At 38.1% G+C, this 19352-nt stretch overlaps 1 protein-coding gene across 5 annotated transcripts in view; it reads left to right on the forward strand.

Moving 5' to 3' along the window:
* HIVEP1 (HIVEP zinc finger 1) overlaps positions 1–19352 on the forward strand; it is a 107800-nt gene that overhangs the window by 27836 nt on the left and 60612 nt on the right. Inside the window, exon 1 of one of the 5 annotated variants that reach the window (XM_072411698.1) lies at positions 12304–12513. The exons of the other annotated variants lie outside the window; for them this stretch is intronic. Within the exon in view, the coding sequence (XP_072267799.1) occupies positions 12492–12513 (22 nt within the window). The 5' untranslated portion in view covers positions 12304–12491. Of the gene's footprint in view, positions 1–12303; positions 12514–19352 lie in introns of those variants that run through there. 5 annotated transcript variants of the gene reach the window in all.

The following is a 19352-nucleotide window of genomic DNA, read 5'->3' on the forward strand; positions in this document are numbered from 1 at the left end:
TGGCACTTCTAGGTCCCTGTGCTTATACAGCTGCTTTGTTTTACGTTACTTGCTAGGACTGTTTAATTGGAAAATGTTTAATTTCATGGAAAAATGCATGTAATCTTCACAGGTACAGAGAATCATGGTTCAGGTTGAATGATCTTCTCTCTGAACAGAGGCCATTAAAGAGACGTTGCATTTTTTCAAGGAAAGGTCTTCAGCACTTGTGTAATCTGCGTTCAGGCAGATCTTTATTGCAGAAAGGGAGGTATGACGTCCCTTATGCAATAAAAAATTACCTGCTTGATTGCTGTCTTCATCTGTCAAAAACATGGTACATCCCAGTCTCCTCTGCTGCTGCCTGAAGTGAATTAACTTCTGGGAGTTACATCATCCCAGCATGGCTAAGCAAGATGGCGGAAGACCAGACTCCAGGAGGAAGATGGCACTGGAGGGAGGATGGGTGAGTGCAAATAAAAAAATTGTGATCAGGCAGGTAAGGTTTTTTTTTATTGCCTGACTCTTCTACAGTAAAGGACCTGCCTGGTCACAATGTTTTAATTTCACTCCCAAGTCTGTGGAAATTTTTATTTTTTATTTTCATGACTTTTGAATGAGGAGCCCATATAAATCATCCATTGTGCAACTTTTTAATGTTTATTTTCTAGTTCAATGTGATTGAAAGCCTCCAAACTTCCCAAAAAACTTTACTTTCAGATATCTGGCACAGCTGATGAAAGGAGGAAGGAATTACTTGCTGTTTTACTATTAGTTACTGCATGAGCTTTAGGTACTTTCCGGACAAATTAAGCATGATATGGTATGCAGAGGACAAAAGTCTGACTTGACACCGCTCCAAACAGCTGCTAGGCATTTTATTTTTCTGAACAGCAACTACAATTTTTAAAAGTTGTAATGTTTCAAGCACTGTTTGGCTTGATTATATCAAAATTAGCAAAAAGTGTGTTCTTTAAACAAAATATATACAGGTAAAATATTTTACTTGTAAACTTACATGTTTACAAACAATTCTATTTCAAACAATGTATGACAGGATATCACACATTGTGCCTCATTTATTAAAGCTCTTCAAGGCTTGAGAAAATACGCTTTCATCAGTGAACCTGGGTTATCCAGCAAACTTTGAATATAGTTCTTAAAGTCATTTAATATTTGTTAGCAAATGTTTTCAATCCTGGACCAGATCCATTCCAGGTTTGTTGGATCACCGAAATTCACTGATAAAAGTGTATCCTCTCCAGTCTTTGAGAACTTTAATACATCAGGTCCTTTATGCCAGAACATCTCAGCTGCCCCAGACAGCTGCCATTGTCAGTCCTATACCTTGTGCTATGATTACTTCAAATACTTTTAGTACTGTGGAAAGCAGGGAGTGGTTATGGAATAGCATTTGATCATTAGTCCTTAAGGGTAGTTATTAGTTTGGGAGGTGGGACATTGGTTATTATCAGTTATAGGGTGGTGTGGAGGGGTTATCATTCTCGGTTGAGGTTTTCCAGTCAACGTGGCAGGTGAATAATTGCATTATTTGATGTGAAAGAAGGAAAAACATAATGGGCTGGTATGATTACAGTTGGTTTTGCAGTGGGTACAGAAAAAATAAAAGCAGATAATTACCCCTACTGAAAAACCTTGCAGAAAAGTAGGAAATATTATAGTAATCATAATAATAATATTAAACAGCACTTCTCAAAGTCTATAGTTATGTCACTAGCTGTCCCTCAAAGGGGCTCACAATCTTATGTCCCACTGTAGACATTTGTCATTAACACAGTCTAAGATCAATTTGGGGAGAAGCCAGTTAACCTAAATGCATGTTTTTAGAATGTGGGAGGAAACCCATGCAAACACAGGGAGAACCTGCAAACTCCATGCAGTAAAAACAAAAAACAAATAATATTTTTTACTTTATAAAAAAGGGTTGTTAACCCTTTTATGTGAAGTAAAACTTTTAGTTTAGGTCCGCTTGAAGACCACTGGGGTGGGGATAAAACATTTAGGAAGTAAAAACTTAGGGAGGTGTTTATAAATAGTGAATCTGACATTTACAGAAACATTCCCTGGTGGAGAATGAATTGCTACCATTGAAACACAAAGACCGTTAGGATTCTCCACCACGGAATGTTTTTGTAAATGTTTGATTCACTGCTTTATAAATAGACCCCTTAGATCAGTGTTTTCCAAAAAAGGTTCCTCCAGAGGTTGCTAGAGGCTTCCTTGAGCAATATCTCAAAAAAAGTTTACCAGACACTAATAATCTATTTATGGTTATCTGGAAGGGCCAGCAATGTAAGAGGCATTCTTTCTTCTATCCACTACACTAATGTACTATGAGCTATGGATATAGTAATAATAGCAGGGGTTCCTTAAAATTAGAAAATTATTTCAAGGGTTCCGTCTTAGAGTACGGGTGTCTAAAAAAAGGCTTTTGAGATGACAAACTGGGTGGGCGCATACTGTGTTTCTTGATCCTGTCAGATGCAGGGGACTTTACTACATACTATTACACTTTACTACAAAAACAAAGAAAAAAAAGTTTAGAAAATGGATAAAATGTAAACAAATGTGGAAATTGTGTAATAGAATTACTCTTTAAGACTGCAGTTTGGACATAATGCTATCATTTTAAAGGGCCCAGGTAATATAAAGGGTAACTCCAGTAAGATCACTAAACACACACTTCTAACACGTGTTTACCTTTTTATCTTCTTGAGGATTTGTAATTTTGGCCATCTATTCCTTGAAGTTTAGAAAGATCACTCCAGGTTTAGTATTATGGTTCCCTTGGTCAGCCCTCTGCTTGTTAAAAGGAGGTGAGGTTGATTTATTGTACAATTAGCAGGCTGAAGGCAGAGATAAGAGAAAGGTCTATTGGTAAATAAGTGTGACATCTGTCAAGCAGTGCAGTATGGCTGAAGAGTGTTAATCACATCATTGGCTGAAGAAGATTCAGTAAAATAGTAAACCTAAATGTCTAATTTGGATTTTTGCTTTCTGTCTAGAATTCATACTGATGGGCTACAGCAGACACTGGTAGCTGTACCTAAGAGCAAGTTGTTTTCCCATCCAGTGCACATTTTTCATCACCAGACAGTCATCGGATAAATGTTCGTGTCAGTATTTCCTGACACTTTCCTGAATGATGTAGAGATCTCAAGTACTGCAGGCTCTGTTTTAGTGGCATTTTGGTCAGCAAAATGTCTATAATACTGACAATTGTGTTGACCATACAGTGCAATGACTTCTTTATTACAGGTGCAATGAGTTTTTGAGTTGCAGTCAATAAAGCTTCACCCAGGTTTGTGCGCTCCAAAAATACATAGGTTGTCATCTCTGACATCTTTTTTTTAAGTTATACTGATCCTAAACCTTCAATACTTTGAGTCACCAACCAGAAAAAAACATGCATAAATCTCATGAACCCCACATAAGTTGTCATACATCTAATAGAAACAAGTATACTTGAAATTGCCTCAAACCAGTAAATTGCTAAATATGTGCCAAAAACATAGTGCTCTTCAAAGCAAAAAACAGATGGTACCTTGTTCTATTACTAATATGAAAAAATTAAGGAATTAATTGTAATTTACATATAACCAGAACCAGTGATCTAGGGTACAAATACAACCTAATAATATGGAGTAATTTTTTGTTGGCTTTTATAAAGTAGGGCTTCAGTATCATTGGTAAGGTATATCCTGACAGCTAACGGTAAATGCAGACAAAATGAAGAATCGGAAATACATTCAATCATGTCTTAGTTTGTAAATGCAGTAAAGTAAAAAAATAAAATACTTTTATAAGAAGTAAACTATATACCCAGTCTATAGGCTGGGCAGCACTGTGGCTCAGGTTAGCACCCTCGCCTTTACAGCGCTGGGTCCCAGGTTAAAATCTCAGCCAGGAGTTTGCAGTTTCTCCCCATGTTTGCATGGGTTTCCCCTGGGTACTCCGGTTTCCTCCCACATTCCAAAAACATGTAGTTAGGTCAATTGGCTTCCTCTCAAAATTGACTTTAGACTGTAATAAAGACGAATGACTATGGTAAGGACATAAGATTGTGGGCCCCTTTGAGTGATGTGATTATGGACTTTGTAAAATTTAGCATAATATGTGGGTGCTACATAAATACTGTGCAGTAATAGTAATGAGCTAAAACTATACATTGGCATATATTTGCAACAAAAAATAGTGTACATTGACTGATTATAGAAAGACATGCACTTGGTTTGCCAGTACTTCTCTGTTTTAGTAAGTCTCAGGAAACACTTAATGCACAAAGCAAATTACCAAATGTGACATGCCAGCAGAAAGCATTAGGGGGTGGTGATTTTTTGGATTATTTAAGTTGCCAAAAAAGGCTTACACGAAGTGTTTCAGTTGTAGTTTGTAAAGCTTATAGATATTTGATTGGATTATATTTGTAAAATATTAGTCAAGCCTTAAACAAAACATTAAAAATGAAATAATAGTGAAAAGGGAAGGTACAAGACAGCTGCTGTGTACTGGTATGCTGCTTAATGGGCACCCTGAGTGTTCTTTCAGATGTGAGTTGGGGGTATAGTTACCTATATGCAAATAATCATTTCCATTTTCAAAGGTAATGGGGGCTATTTATAAAGCAGTGAATCTGACATTCCTTTAAACATTCTCTGGTGGGAATCCTCTATGTTCATATCATCCATTGGCAGTAAATGATTCAGATTCGGAATGATTCACATTCACTGTTTTATGAATTGAGCCCAATATTTTACTAGAAACTTTGGGGTAATCTAACAATAGACAAGATGAGAGATAGATGTAGCACTGAGCAATGTGATGTATTTTACCCCTTGCATGATTCTGGCCATTACTTTAATTCAACAGTGATGGACTAGAACATGGTTTTTACCTTTTTTACATATTACAGACCTCCAGTAAAGTCTCTCTGATGTCTCCATACTTCCAGTGCTTGACCACTATCATCATTACCATTACCAGTCCTTTAGATAGCAGCATGACTTCAAAGGTGACAAAACTTGGTTTTACTTTTTATTTGTATTACTAGGAACAGAAGAGCTAAAGGAAAATTGTAGTGATTTCATGAAATGTAATCATATAAAAATGTCTGCAGCTAGTGACATACTGAAGTACAATTACTATATTACTCAACTGATTGCATGTTTAGTCATGCAGAGATCCAGTCCTGTACCCACATCATTCGGTTCATGTACCCTGAAAAGGTATGGTTATCCCTGGACTAAAACATTTGCAGACTTGGATCCAGTATCTGGAAACTTCTTGGTAGCATTATTGTGCTTAACTGCTTCTGCTTACTTTTTGGTGCCTAAATATTTAGATTAAGGTGAATAAAAATGGCCAAAGAAAAACATAAATACACAATTGTAAAGAATATTTTTTTGTTCTCTTAGGATGGCAGAGAAGTTTTCTGTATAACAGTCATATTAGTCTGTCAGATTTAGTTCTGCTTCTGAGAATTTCATTGCATCCCATTTAAAACTCAGTAGCTTTTAGAAATATTTCTTGCCCTGCCCAATGTATATTTTTGTTTCATATTACACTCTTAATGTGATAAAGCTAGGGTTTTATGTATTTATGGCTTAAATACAGGGAAGATTTGAGTAACAATTATTGAGCAATGTACCATCTTCATGGCAATTACATTGTTAAGCCGATACACACTTGCAATTATAGTCGTTGGAATAGATCTTTCACGATCCTTTCCAACGACTAATATTGCACAATGTATGAAGGAGTGCTTTACATAGAGCACCGTTCTGCTCTATGCAGGGGGGAGGGGGAGAGCGACAGAGCGGCATTTATAAAGAAAAGCTTTCAATCTAAGAGGTGCTCTGTGATTTCCATATGTACCACTCATGGCCTAAACCTATTCACTAGATACACACCTATTACACCCACAGCATTTGTAATTGCTGCTAACAACCACTGGGATACTCCTACTACAGTGTCTTGGTGATTTACTCTCTCTATTGCAGCAGTAGGGACTTGGCTTCAAAACTCAGCCAGGACACCATCTGCATGAAGAATATATGTTCTCTCTGTATTTGCATTGGTTCCTCTGGGCACTTCAATTTCCTCCCATTTTTCCCTAAATTGTCCCTTGATTTTGTTGGGTACATTAGGTCCACCTACTAGATTATAAGCTCTTCGGGGCAGGGTCCTCGCCTCCTGTATCACTGTCTGTATTAGTCTGTCATTTGCAATCCCTATTTAATGTACAGCGCTGCGTAATATGTTGGCGCTATATAAATCCGCTAAATGGCGCTAATATATTAAAAAATGTTTAATAATAATAATAATAATAATAATAATAATAATAATACTATGGTAGGGTCATAGATATGACTATGGACTCTGTAAAGCAATGCATGATATATTGGCTCTACAAATGTTTTCCATGCATTGGCCCTGACTTAAAGCTCTCCAAGGCTGGAGAAGATAAATTTTTTCAGCGAAGCTAGGTGATCCAGCAAACATGGAATGGATTTGGTCTAGGATTGAAAACATTTGCTACCAAATAGCAAATGACTTTAAAGAAATCAGTTCCAGGTTTCCAGCTTCACTAATGAAAGTGTATCCTAGCCCTGGAGAACCTTAATAAATCAGGACCATTGTATTTGTTAGGTGAGATGACTATCAGTATCTCTATATGACAAACAGTGTTGTATGCCATGTTTACTTGTACAACCCTATTAGGACAGTGAGCGAGAGGGACTGCATGATAACACCAACTACCATTTTCAGAAGGAGAAATCAACAGTGGAAGCCTTTGTGTTTCGTTCATAGAAGTTTTTCTTTAAATCACAGCAACATGAGAGTAAATTTACCTGTGCAGTTTACCCCTAGGTTGTATTATACATCATCTCCCCCTTGTGTGTCAAGCACCAAGATGTTTTGTTGTGCAGATTTATCAGATAAAGGACCCTTCATTCTTTTCTATTGTAGTATGTTAACATATTTATGGCAGCCCATTTAAATTAAATTTTGGTTGCCTAACCACAACACCATAACAAATGTTGAAATGAATGAAATATGCCAAAACCATAACATAACAAAATAAAATAACATGTTTGTAGCTCAGCGCTTCACATGGATATGTATTGTACCTGCCGATTTTTTGTTTTTTTTGGGATAGTTCTCTTTGTAGGACGGATCTACTGTACCCCTAACTAAAACGTCAGGCAATTTTGAACAAGTATAATGTGTGCACTGCATCTGACACATTATATAAGATTTACACAGTAACAATGAAGTGAAATACAACTTGTGCATTCATTGACAATACCTGTTCTTTAATTGCTTGTAGGACTTACTAAACATAAAGGCTGCTAAATTTGGCCACACACAGGAAGATCCATTAAAGTGCCAACATGTTAGAATTTGATTGCATTTCTTATTTTGGAATATTCTATCTACTTATGATGATTGCGGTTTGTTTTGTCCTATTTTTCATATTCTGTTGAACAGAATATTAATTGAGACAGTTGTCTTCCTTTATTATGGTTTCATTTGTTCCATAGTTTGAGAGTGAAATGTGTATTTGTTGAATGACTTTTTGCTGTGACAGCATGCGTGACAATCAAGCTATTTATTTTTGAGTGAAGAGGAAAAAAGGTGCTTATAGCTGTGTTGAAAAGAAAGAACAAACAATAGCAAAAACACTAAAATAAAATTGAAAAAAAAAAAAACATACCCTATTATGACAGCATTACAAAGTACAAAGGGATACAAGAGATATGCTTTTACACATTTAATTTGCTGTATTACCAGCTCCAGACTAACATTGTCTTTTGACTTGTTACTGACTTTTTGAAGCAGGACACATATGTGACTGTTTTATGGAGAATCCAGTTTCCAAAATAGGATTTTCAAACTCTTGTGATTGGAGGTCTGCTATTGCACATTGGGCCTGGTAAAGCTTTCCATGGCTGGAGAGGATACATGTTCCTAAGTAAAGCTGGGTGATCCAGCAAACCTGGAATGGATTTCTTCAAATTCATTTGCTATTTGCTAGCAAATGTTTTGAAACCTTGATCATTTCCACTTCATGTTTTCTGGATTACCCAGCTTTACTGATGAAAGTGTATCCTACCTATCCTTGGAGAGCTTTAAAAAATCAGGCCTATTGTGGTAAAACTGGTTGTGTAGCTTACAAACATTGTTCACTGTACACCTAGTCTTGCCTGTAGTTTGGTAAAGGTTGGAATGATGCTTTCTAGTATTTGCATTACATATGCTGAAAGTGAAGAGAAGGTCCAAGAAGAATCTACAAACAGCTGTTGTTGATCTGTTGTTGTTCCACTAGAATTTTCAGTGCTGTCATAATTTGTCACATGCAAGCGGTTTTAGAAAAAAATTGTGTTTATTTTCTGTGAGCTGTCATTAATTATGCTAGAATCTCTGCAATTCATGCAGCTTTTAGTTGCTTTATCTAACCAGTTTTGTTTTCAGATAAGGTTAAACACTTATGTGTTATATGCAGTATGTATCAAGTGATAATATTCCTTTAAGTGTAAGTTTCCTTTACCAAAACACCTTTTGTGCCCAGTCTGCATTTGGTAGCACAAGATTGTTACTGACATGGGATGCCAGGCTGTATGTAGTCTTCAGGTCATGTTTTAGGGTCCTTTTACATGTTAGAAATTTGGGGTGATGCATTAAGACAGCCCATCAATTTACCATAGATTACCAAGGCACCGCAGGACAACTAAAATCAGACAGGTTTTTTTTTTTTACTTTACACTAAAATGCATTGTGGTGTGCTGCAGTGACGATGTGATGGCTACTACTGTGTTAGGATGGCATTCAACATGAAGCATGGATATTGCTCCTGCGTATCGCGGTACCATGGACTAAAACCAGCAATCAGAAATCGGTAGGTTGTGCAATTTACTTTAGCAAATGTTTGAGAAAAGAATTTGTAAAAGTTTGTTTTTCTCCCTTATCACAAACTAGTTGAGATCAATTTGTCATTATGTGTTGGAGTCAGAATAAATTAAAGCCTGCATTAACCATTTGGTGTTTTAGCAACAATACATTCACATGGCTCAGACTTCAGTAATGGCTCAGCAATGTGAATATAAGATAATGTGAAGAGAGCAAAACACACATGTGAACGCACTCTGTGTACCTGCCCCAGCTTGTGACACTTATATGTAATTTTACCTTATTCACACCCCCGTTTATCATCATATCAACCCTATAAAATGAAAACAATTCTCTAGTACTTCAGATATTGTGTGTGTAAGTGAGCAAGACAGGAAATGTGTCCTGAGATTTGCTGATGTAATACACCCATAGAGATACAGGATGTGGTTGCCCACACAATAATAAAACTGGAGAGGCGAACTGTTTTTTTGCAAGCTGTTTTCTGATTTCCCGGGAAAGTCCCAGGTTTTAAAGGTTTGTCTATGGAAACGCCCCTAATATAGGACAATTGTAAACATTTGCAGTAGAATGTTGTAGGTAACATTTGGTTCCTATTACCTTTTATAATGTATTGTATATTGGTTGCAGGGCCTATTCCTTTCCTATCTTATTCCATATGGCATTAAAGCCCCTCCAGGCCAAGCTCAGCCATTACTCTACCCCTGCATGTTAAATTCTGTGTTTTACAATACACAGTTCTGACCTCTGATCTGTTCATGTGGCATTGCCAATTACCTTCCCCTCATCCCCTGCACTGTATGGCTTCTTACATATTATACAGACAGTGACTAGTTATAAACTGTTGTCCTACTGTTTTAATGATGTTCCTAAAGATAAGCTTAGACAATTATTTAGCAGTGTGCAGTAAAGAATAATTAAAGCAAGAGTTTATCTATTAAAAGTGATGTGTTTCTGTACTGTGGCACTGTAGGTAAGGTGGGTATAAGGACAAGGACTCTGTCATATCTTTTCAGTGTATGTGCTCAATGCATTGAAAGGAATTTATATTTCTTGGTGTTCTCTGCAGCTTTATTATTTATAGCACACCACAGTTAGCAGCTATGCTTATGACCATTTCAAATAAGATTTGAATAAATAAAGCCCAGTTGTGAGCATAATTCTCTGAGCCTGATTTATTAAAGCTCTTCAAGCCAGGGGAGGATACACTTTCATCAGTGAAGCTGGGTGATCCAGCAAACCTGAAATAGATCTGGTCCAGGCTTGAAAACATTTGCTAACAAATAGTAATCAATTTTTAGGAAATCCATTCCAGGTTTGCTGGATCACCCAGTTTACTGGATGAAAGTGTATCTTCTTCAGCCTCCAGGAACTTTAATAAATCAGGCCCAATGTATACTTGGTAATGCTTCATAGCCCTATACATCTTTCTTGATGTTATGAAAACCCCCACCATAACATTTCAGGATCAGCGGTTGCCAACCTTTTGGACCTCACAGACCACTAAAATCATAATTTGAAATCCCATGGACCATTAATATGAATTTTTTTAAAAAGACAAATACATTTGTAAACAAATGATCTTCCTAATGGTGCCTGACGAGGACTGTGGAGGCTAATTGTTACTAATATCATTAGTTGCATTATCTTTGGTATTACCAGAAACGTAAAATATTAATTTGCTTTTTCTCACTCATTATGGGTTTTTTTCATTTGAATTTAAGACCAAACAAGAAATGATAGTTATCAAAGTCAAACTATTTGATATACTGGATAGTATATGGATCCCACTGTACTGCCTGCCAGTTGCTGACATCGGTGGGGCTCCTATAACAGACAACAGTGCCAGTGTCATAATAATTCTTTGCTGTCATTCACAAATCACAACATGTGATGACACTGCAACTTTTTTAACCACAAGATGTGCTTAGTCTTCTGAGTTAAATAATGCCCAGTGTCACTCCACGGAGGACTGTGCTGTGATTGCAGGGTGTCATGTGTCAGCCCCAGAGGGGAAATGTAAATGATGTAGACAGTATGACCTCTAGCATGTTAGTGCCGTTCTCTGTAACATGCAGGACCAGCTATCCTGCAGACATGGAGAGGAAGAGCCATGTGACCAACCTGAATCTGTCAATATCTGTATTTAGTATATTGTGACTTATTACATTATAAGCAACCAGTGGGCTGGTGACCACTAAATATATTCTGATATACTGTGTCAGTAAACATTATATTGTTACACTGCTGTATCCTGCACCCCTAGCCTGAAGACTACAAATCATAATAATTCGTTGGTGGGCAGCCTGTATAGTAATACCTGTCCCATGATTTATATACAGAATGCAATCACGGGCCTAAAAGTAGTAGTTGCCACTAGTCCAGAACAATACACATCACATCAAAGTAAATGTCTAGATTCTAATCCTTATACTTGTTTCTCTGAACCAAAATGACAGCCATGATACTAAATATAAATATACACAGAAGGAGAGAGAGCTAGGGGGAACTTACACATGTCCAGGGGTGCTTGAAGCTCACACCATGGGGTACAAACATTGGCTTTCTATATTGTTGAGAAGCTCTGCCCTGCAGTATGTACGGAACTAATAGATTCACTCTCAGGCTATGTACATGTTAGATTAGTGTTGTTTGAGCCATCTTTTGTGATAGTTTCCGGGTGAATGAATGAGCTCTGTACACAGTTCTGTGGAGAGGGGAATGGGGGGACCAGTGAGTGATATTCCTTTATAGACAAGTGGTCATTCCTGATCAGCTGTTCATTGATCTGCCATGGAGGGATCAGCTAGTGATCAGGCAGATAGGAATGTGTATTGTGAAAGGGTCATCTCCTCTCTGACCTGCCTGATGCCAAAGTAGAACTTTAAATTAGCTATAAACTTTAGGTGGAGGACATGGCGGGCTAGTTCAGGTGAGGTTGTGGTAATCAGTGCTGCCGGCTGTAGAATGTTGGGGCGCTGGTTCATGCATAGCTCCTGGCAATGAGGTGCCATCTCCCGGGAATGGTCTATGAACCAATATTCTCCAGGTTTGTCTGAACAAGCCCAGTTTGCTAAAGCAGTGTGCGTAAACAATGGCCACCACGTATGTGACGGTGACAACGGAGAATATTTCAGAGACACAGGAAGTGCCTGGACACACCTTTCATGGCAGGACCACCTGTATTTTTTATTTATTCTGCAGATTTTCAGTTTACATGAGCTGATTTGAATGAATACACAAGATGAGTACATGGAAGATATTTATCAGTTGTGTCTACGGACTGTCTTCTCAGTATGTAGGCCTGGCCCCCCAGGGGCCACAAGCTGCCAGGCTGGATTGGAGTGCCTATTACTAATGGAGAGGGCTGGAGGGAAGCACAGGGAACTTGTTTTGACTGCTGACATTTGTGGCCTCCTGGCTGACTCCCATGTTCTTGCTGCTTGCGTCAGGCAGGGGGTGGCCCGGTGTAGCTACTGTTGCTATGGAGAGATAGCGGGGGTGGATTCCTAGGTTCCCTAAGCCTGAGAGAGATTACGTCTGAGGCGCTCATACGCCGACCATAATACGATGTGAGGGGAATGACCCGTCCTCAGCTGCTCGGTAATATGACTTCTCCCTGTGTATGAGCTGACGGCGGAGGAGGGTGGACTTCACATTCCGAGTTCCAATGTCTCGGGCTGGGCTGCCTTCAGCTCGCTACATGGCCGTATGCGGAAGTGAGGGGAGATTGTGAAAGAGTTTGGAAATCCCTCATCATCACTCGTGTGAGGAGTCCCAGGCTTAACACTCTCATTGCTGGCCCTGTCAGGAAATGAGATGGTTAGTATTGTCCCGCTCTGCACAGGGCACTTGTGGCATTTATACTGGCATCTCGGCTCATTCACACAGCATGGTGGGCCATAGCTGGCACTTGGTGACTGTATGCTGGTAACTTGGTAAAAGCTGACTTCTGATTGGTCCGCACAGGAGGGGGTCAGTGCTCATTCGCTGTCAAGCTGCTTTTCTGTTGTAGTTTGTGTAAATTGTGTGGTATTGTGGTAACAGCTGATTTCTGGCTTGTTTTCTGGGTTGTTTTAGTAACTTTTGTTGCAGTGATATTAAGTAGCCATTGTTCTTGGTTGTTTTCATGTTTAGTTTACTACTTACTGTGTATGTGACACTGCCAATTTGTGAATAATATTCCAAATTCAAAACTAAATAAAACTAAATAAATCGTCTGCAAGTATTCCAGGTATCATTTAGTTTTGATACTCGATCGGCAATATGGACGTTTTTCCCAATATGGTATTGAAACGTCAATTGTGAAACACAAAGTGCTTTCAATTTCAATATGATGGTTTACTAAAACACAAAAGAAAAAAACACCTTGCCTGATCAATGTTCCATCTGCATTTTGCTGTTCTGTCCAGATAAACACACACACAGTTTGGAGCTGGATAATATTTTCTGACTTTTGTATTTCTTTATTGTTTCCCTATTGAAGAATTTCTCTGAAGTGCAAAGGATGAGTTCAATGTACACAATAGACTTTGGCTATAGCACTTGGCTTGGTGGTTTCCTTTATATACAATGATAAGGCTGCAGTAGAACAATTCCAGTGAGAGGTCATCACACAGATCATTGTCACATCTCCTCAGCCTGCCCATTAGAATGCTTTATTATTTGTTCCTTCTTCCTACCTGATATTCAGCCTTCCATCTGCTGTTTGTGTTATAAGGAGTTTGTATGGAAGCCAGAATATTGTGAGAAATCATTGCAGGATCCCTAGGAGGCCATGCAAGTGAATCCGGAAGGGATATTCTTATTTCAGCTATATGTTTTACAGACTTTGTAGTTGTAATGTTGGTCTCTTATGGGCAAACTTCTTTAGGTATGTGAATACTGCAGAAGATTGGAGTCCAGGTGGTATCCTAGCTATTTGTATTGAGCTCTATGCACTGAGAATAGGAAGCTCCATGAACTGTATTTGTTGTTGTTCTTGTGCACTTCCTCTGGGGATTCATCTACTTTATTGAGAGCTCACAAAAAATAAAAACAACGTACAAAAGTCGTAAGAGACATGTTAGTTGAGAAATTGTTAAAGGGCGCCAGTGGATGTAGCAGGTTGTGTGACGTGGTTTGTCCATGGATGACAGCCCAGGGTTTCCTTTCTGTCATTATAATTCTATGCAGGCACCCGGTCAGGACAGAGTCAGACGAGTCCCTGTACTACCCCGAGCAGTGGTATTTTACCTCTTGGGAATATAATGGGGATTTCTTTAAATGTCTACCCCTAAAGAAATACAATTGTAAGAATTTCCAGGCGTTCAGAAAAAATTGCTTGTAAAATTAATAAGTTCTTCATTTAATAAACAGTCACATTTACCAACACATTTCCCCATCAGTGTAAGCAATAAATGACTGAAGGTTACACACATTGATCAGGCCTTTCTTTATCCGTGTGTAATTATGAGTTTTGTTTTATAGTAAATCTGTATAACAATGATATTGCTCCTGAGTTTTCTCCTGCTCATCTCTGTGCTGTACCTGGGAAGATATTAAAAGCTTTGTTTGCTGCCAAGGGCAACTCTGGTGTATTCTCTTTGGAAGATATTGAGAATGCACCCTGAGGGAACAAGCCAGCTCTGTTATGGAGCCGAGTACAGAGTCAGCGGCAATAAAGACCTAGCTGGTGGCTGCATTTTCTAGCCAAAAACATAAAGGGAAACTCTAGCAAATTGTTTCCTTTCTAGCTGTATGGAATGGCAGCCTTATACAATTGTCTGTCCCCTCTGGTTTGATTACATGCACCTCATCTCTTAGATCAGAAACCAGAAGTGAGAGAAAATCTCTGCTAGGCAAATGGTAATTCCATCTTTGTAAGAAAACTTGTCATATCAGTATTTTGTCATTCCTTCCTAATGCCCATACTGCTGTGTGTTACCCGCAAATGCACAGCAATACGTGCAACAGCATAAAGATGTGAATAGAGGATACACTTTCATCAGTGAACCTGTGTGATCCAGCAAACCTGGATTGGAATTCTTTAAAGTTATTTGCTAGCAAATGTTTTGAATCCTGGACCGTTTTTTTCCAGGTTTGCTGGATCACCCGGCTTCACTCATAATGAAGGTATATCCTCTCCAGCCTTGGAGAGCTTTATTAAATCAGACCCAAAGTGTGACATGCAGCTTTTTAGGTGTATTACAACCAATTCGAAGTAGACTATTTGAAAGACAACTCCACGTATTCCACAATTACATTTTTAAAGTAGTACTAAAAAAAAAAATAATTCTGTTGGTGCTCACACCACTGTTACCTGAGCTGTGCATATATTAGAAACAGTCAGTGTATTTAGCTAGTCAGTATAGGCAAGTCTCTACAGATGTCAGATGAATATTGCTGGAAATGATCTTTCATGATTGTTACCAGTAAAAGATAAATGAACAAACCCTGTACACACAAGCGCTAAGAAGAGGACAGGGGGGAGGACAAGTAAGTGGCACCCCGCTGTGTTCTCCTCCATAGGATTGCACAGCGTTCATTCTTTAATCCACTGACTAAAGCTACGTACACACTTCCAATTATTATCGTTGGAAAACGAACGACGAACGATCCTGCACGATATCTACGAACGATCGTATAGCACCGATCCTGCACATAGAGATAACGACACGATCGTTCGTAGATATTGTACACACAATAGATACGATCGTTTAAGCGATAGTGCACGACAGTAAAGTGAACGAACGTTCGTTCATTACGCATGCTCAGGCCATGGACGATCAACGAACGACCGTACACACGAACGATGTTCAACGATCGTCATCCGATCCGTCGGTCCGGTCGTTCGTTTCCAACGAGTTTCCTCGTTCGTTGGCGTCGTTGGTTACTTTTTTACGAACGATTTTTTGCCCAATCGATCGTTCGTCGTTCGATTGGAACGATAAAAATTGGAAGTGTGTACGCACCTTTATAATGGCAGATTGATGAAGAATGTTGGCGGACCTCTTTAAACATGTCAGATTTTAATCATCTGGCCAGTGTATGTAGCTTTAGTCTTCAACTCAGATTATTTTTCCTTTTTATCCAAACTGTAGGTCGGTATGAATTAGCTAATAAAACTCATTAACATCAATGGCACTTTTATCCTTTGTCCATGTATTTTTTTTTTTTTTTTAAAAGGAAGTGTTTTATTTTTCTTGTGTATGTTTTCAGTCTGAGATTTTCTGGAAATAGGCAGCTGCTTTTGAACAGATGGTCTGATATTTTGGTTCCCGGTATATGACACTCTATGAACACAGGATGTTGGAAATGCAGTATTTTCTGTTTGTGTTCTGTTCTCTGGCATGCACATTCATAGTCTTATGTTTGTACTTCTGCACTTGTGGAATTCTTCTTTTTAGAACATGAGCCAGCCATGTAGTGCCACTTATCTTGGCAAACCACTAAACCACATAAAAATAATACAACTTTCACTGGCTTGGCATTTGTATTTCCTGCGGAAATAAGGGCCTAAGATTTCACACAAAATGACATGGTTATGCAACATTGCTATTTACATTTCAAATATTTACAACCTCAAGCATGACCCTTTTATAGAGTCTGTAAATTCTTCTGGACAAATTGTTTCATCGGGTGTCTTTTAGCTGACTTGTGTACGTAGCTTTTGATGCCTCTGGTTGATCACTCATTTTCCAGGTTCTCTTTAAAGCAGCGTTGTTTGGCAGTTGATACAGTTAAAGTAAGAACTCATGTATTCCATATATTTAGGTAAAACCATTGGTGGAAATAACCTTCCATTATTAATGTTTATGTTGGGCTAGTTTTAAAGTGATATAATGCACCAAAGTTAGATCCTGTAGTTTTAAACTACAAGATAGAACATGAACCACCATGCTCTTCTGGACTTGTCTCTCAAAATAATAGCAATGCTTCCTATTAAATCTAAACTTCTTGACCTTTTAAACTATAAATAAATAAATATTAAAAATAATCCCCTTTTAGCTGGGCGCACCACCCGGCACTTTTCAGCAACCACCCGGCTGTTTTTAGGTGGTTATCAATGAGTTGGGTCACAATACCAGGGCTGACAGCCGCCTACAATTTCTTGCCACCCGGCTTAAAAAGATTTCTGAGTTGCCCAGAAACATTTACCTTACCTTCTCAGTGCTGGTAAAGATTGGCTTTAGCAAAGAGAAGAATGGTCTCCCAGAACAATGAAAAAATCACCTTAAAGTCACAACAGTAGTTCTTCCATGACAGGTTAAAGAAAACCAAATGCAATCTGGGCATTTATCATAGCCAGTGGTTTCTAAAATGTGATATACTAGGTACTAGAAAGATTGTGTTCATTTTACGTGGCCTGTAAGTTTCTGCTGTTTTAACTAACAGGTCCATGTTGGAGAGAGCTTTGACTTGATTGTTAACTTGACTGGCAAAACCTTTTTAGGTTTTATTTGTATAAAATCTGTCAGCTTGCTATGGCTCTTCAATTGGGAAATTGACTTATTTTTGTTTTGGTCAACCACTACAAGGGGCAAGGAAAAATCATCATCGTCTAGGTGTCGCAACAGAAAGAGAGAAGAAATCTTTTATGAGGCTGCAAAGCATCTGAAAGAAACAAGCTCCTCAATGTGGGAAATATGAAAACATAAAAAAGTCTCACACCCACTCTATCCTAAAGTAATGCTTTAGCATAGAATTTAGTTTTAAAGTGGAACTTTTTTTTTTTAAATACCATTTACCTTGATCTCCTCCACAATTCGAGTACAGTAGGTCCTGCAACGTCCTGGCTTCCTTCTTTCTTGCACTGTTTGGACAGTGGATGCAATCATCTTCTTTTCCTGACTTATGCTCATGTCACTTGATCCCACACTGCATCTTCCTGAAATGTAAAAATAATATATAATAAAGTGCCAATCTTACTGCACATGTGTGAGATTGCTGTTGCTAGATTGCTATGTGAGATTTTTCCCAGGAAAGCCACTTTTGAGGCATGCCTATACAAAGAACAGAGCAAGATGTGTGTTATTTCTGCATGATGTTTTTGTTAGGTGGTTGGTGTATCTGTAAAATTCTGGTAGAGCGTTATTTTGCAATATCATTTAGGGCCCAAAACTGAATTATCTTTGTACAATATTGGAGTATCACTGTATTACCTGATAAATCACGTACTTCTTATGCAATGAGACCACTTATTTTCCAAGCACAAAACTGTGTTTTATCTCAGCTATAATCTAAGTGTAACCTTTTCCAGAAGTTGATTTGTACATGAACTATTCATTACATCAAAGTTGCACTGTGAAAAGGCCACTGGAAGAAAAAGCTTCCTTGTGTAAGATGTGTTACTGAAGTAACTGGTGACACACAGTGGTGAGATGAGTACTGCAGATGTACAATTACATTCCACATGTAGACTGCATATGTCTGCTACAAAGTGTTTTGTGTTAAAAACTGAAAAAAATCTGTGGGACTCCAATTAATTATTGAATTGATCTGGTCCACATATAAGATACAATTTGTACTTTTCCCTACATAAACATAACACAGTTGTAGCATGCTGGTAAAGGGCAAATAAACTAATGCCAGGCATACACTATGCATTTTCTCTTTTTTATGGTAAACTGTCGGTATCATAATATATATAAATGTGTATATGATTGGTTGATAAGATAAATTCTAGCTTCACCAATCCAGAATGGAATAGGTGTAATAGATTGAATTGTTTCTGTGTAGATTATCTTGGGTGTTATATTGTCATTTTGCAGCAGTGGCACCTGGAAACTTGTTTGTATGCTATAGCTGCCTGTCTCTCTGCTCACTAATTAAGAATACAAATGTTGTCAATGGCTTGTTGGACAGGCATTGTGTGACACCAAACTGACCTATATGTTGTAGAAGGATTTATATAATGTAGGGATTTTTTTTTTTTATAATCTGAACTCCAGCAGCTAGCCAGTTAGATTTTATGTATGTATGTGAGGGAGCCCTTTACCTGCCAAAAGGATTTCTTTTTGTGCCCATGCATTACACAGCTTTTTTTCTCTGCTACAGCTAAGTGATACTTACAGGTCTTGTTCTTTCTCCTCCCTGTGACTGGCCAGCAAAGCGAGGAGCAGAAGACTGATGAGCTCATCTCAATGTCACACTCTCTTCCAATGCGCATTGTTCCTTGTTAATGCATGATTAATGCAGAGCACCAATTGGCTCTTTCACTACCGCCCCCTCCCCCCATCTCCTTTTTCTAAGCTCTTACACTTAACACTGCTTGTATTAAAAATACTGTACTGTTTTTTTATTTTATTTTTTTTTAGATCTGTCTGGAGTACTAAAGATAATTTGTAGGTTTAAATGGTGTTACATAGTATATGGTTTCTTTTAAAGGAATCCATTTATTTCAAACGTTTTTATATATATTTGGCTTTTTGTATGTTTTAATATTTATATGATCGGCTTAG

This window comes from Pyxicephalus adspersus, chromosome 5, assembly GCF_032062135.1.
Source record: "Pyxicephalus adspersus chromosome 5, UCB_Pads_2.0, whole genome shotgun sequence".
NCBI lineage: Eukaryota > Metazoa > Chordata > Amphibia > Anura > Pyxicephalidae > Pyxicephalus > Pyxicephalus adspersus.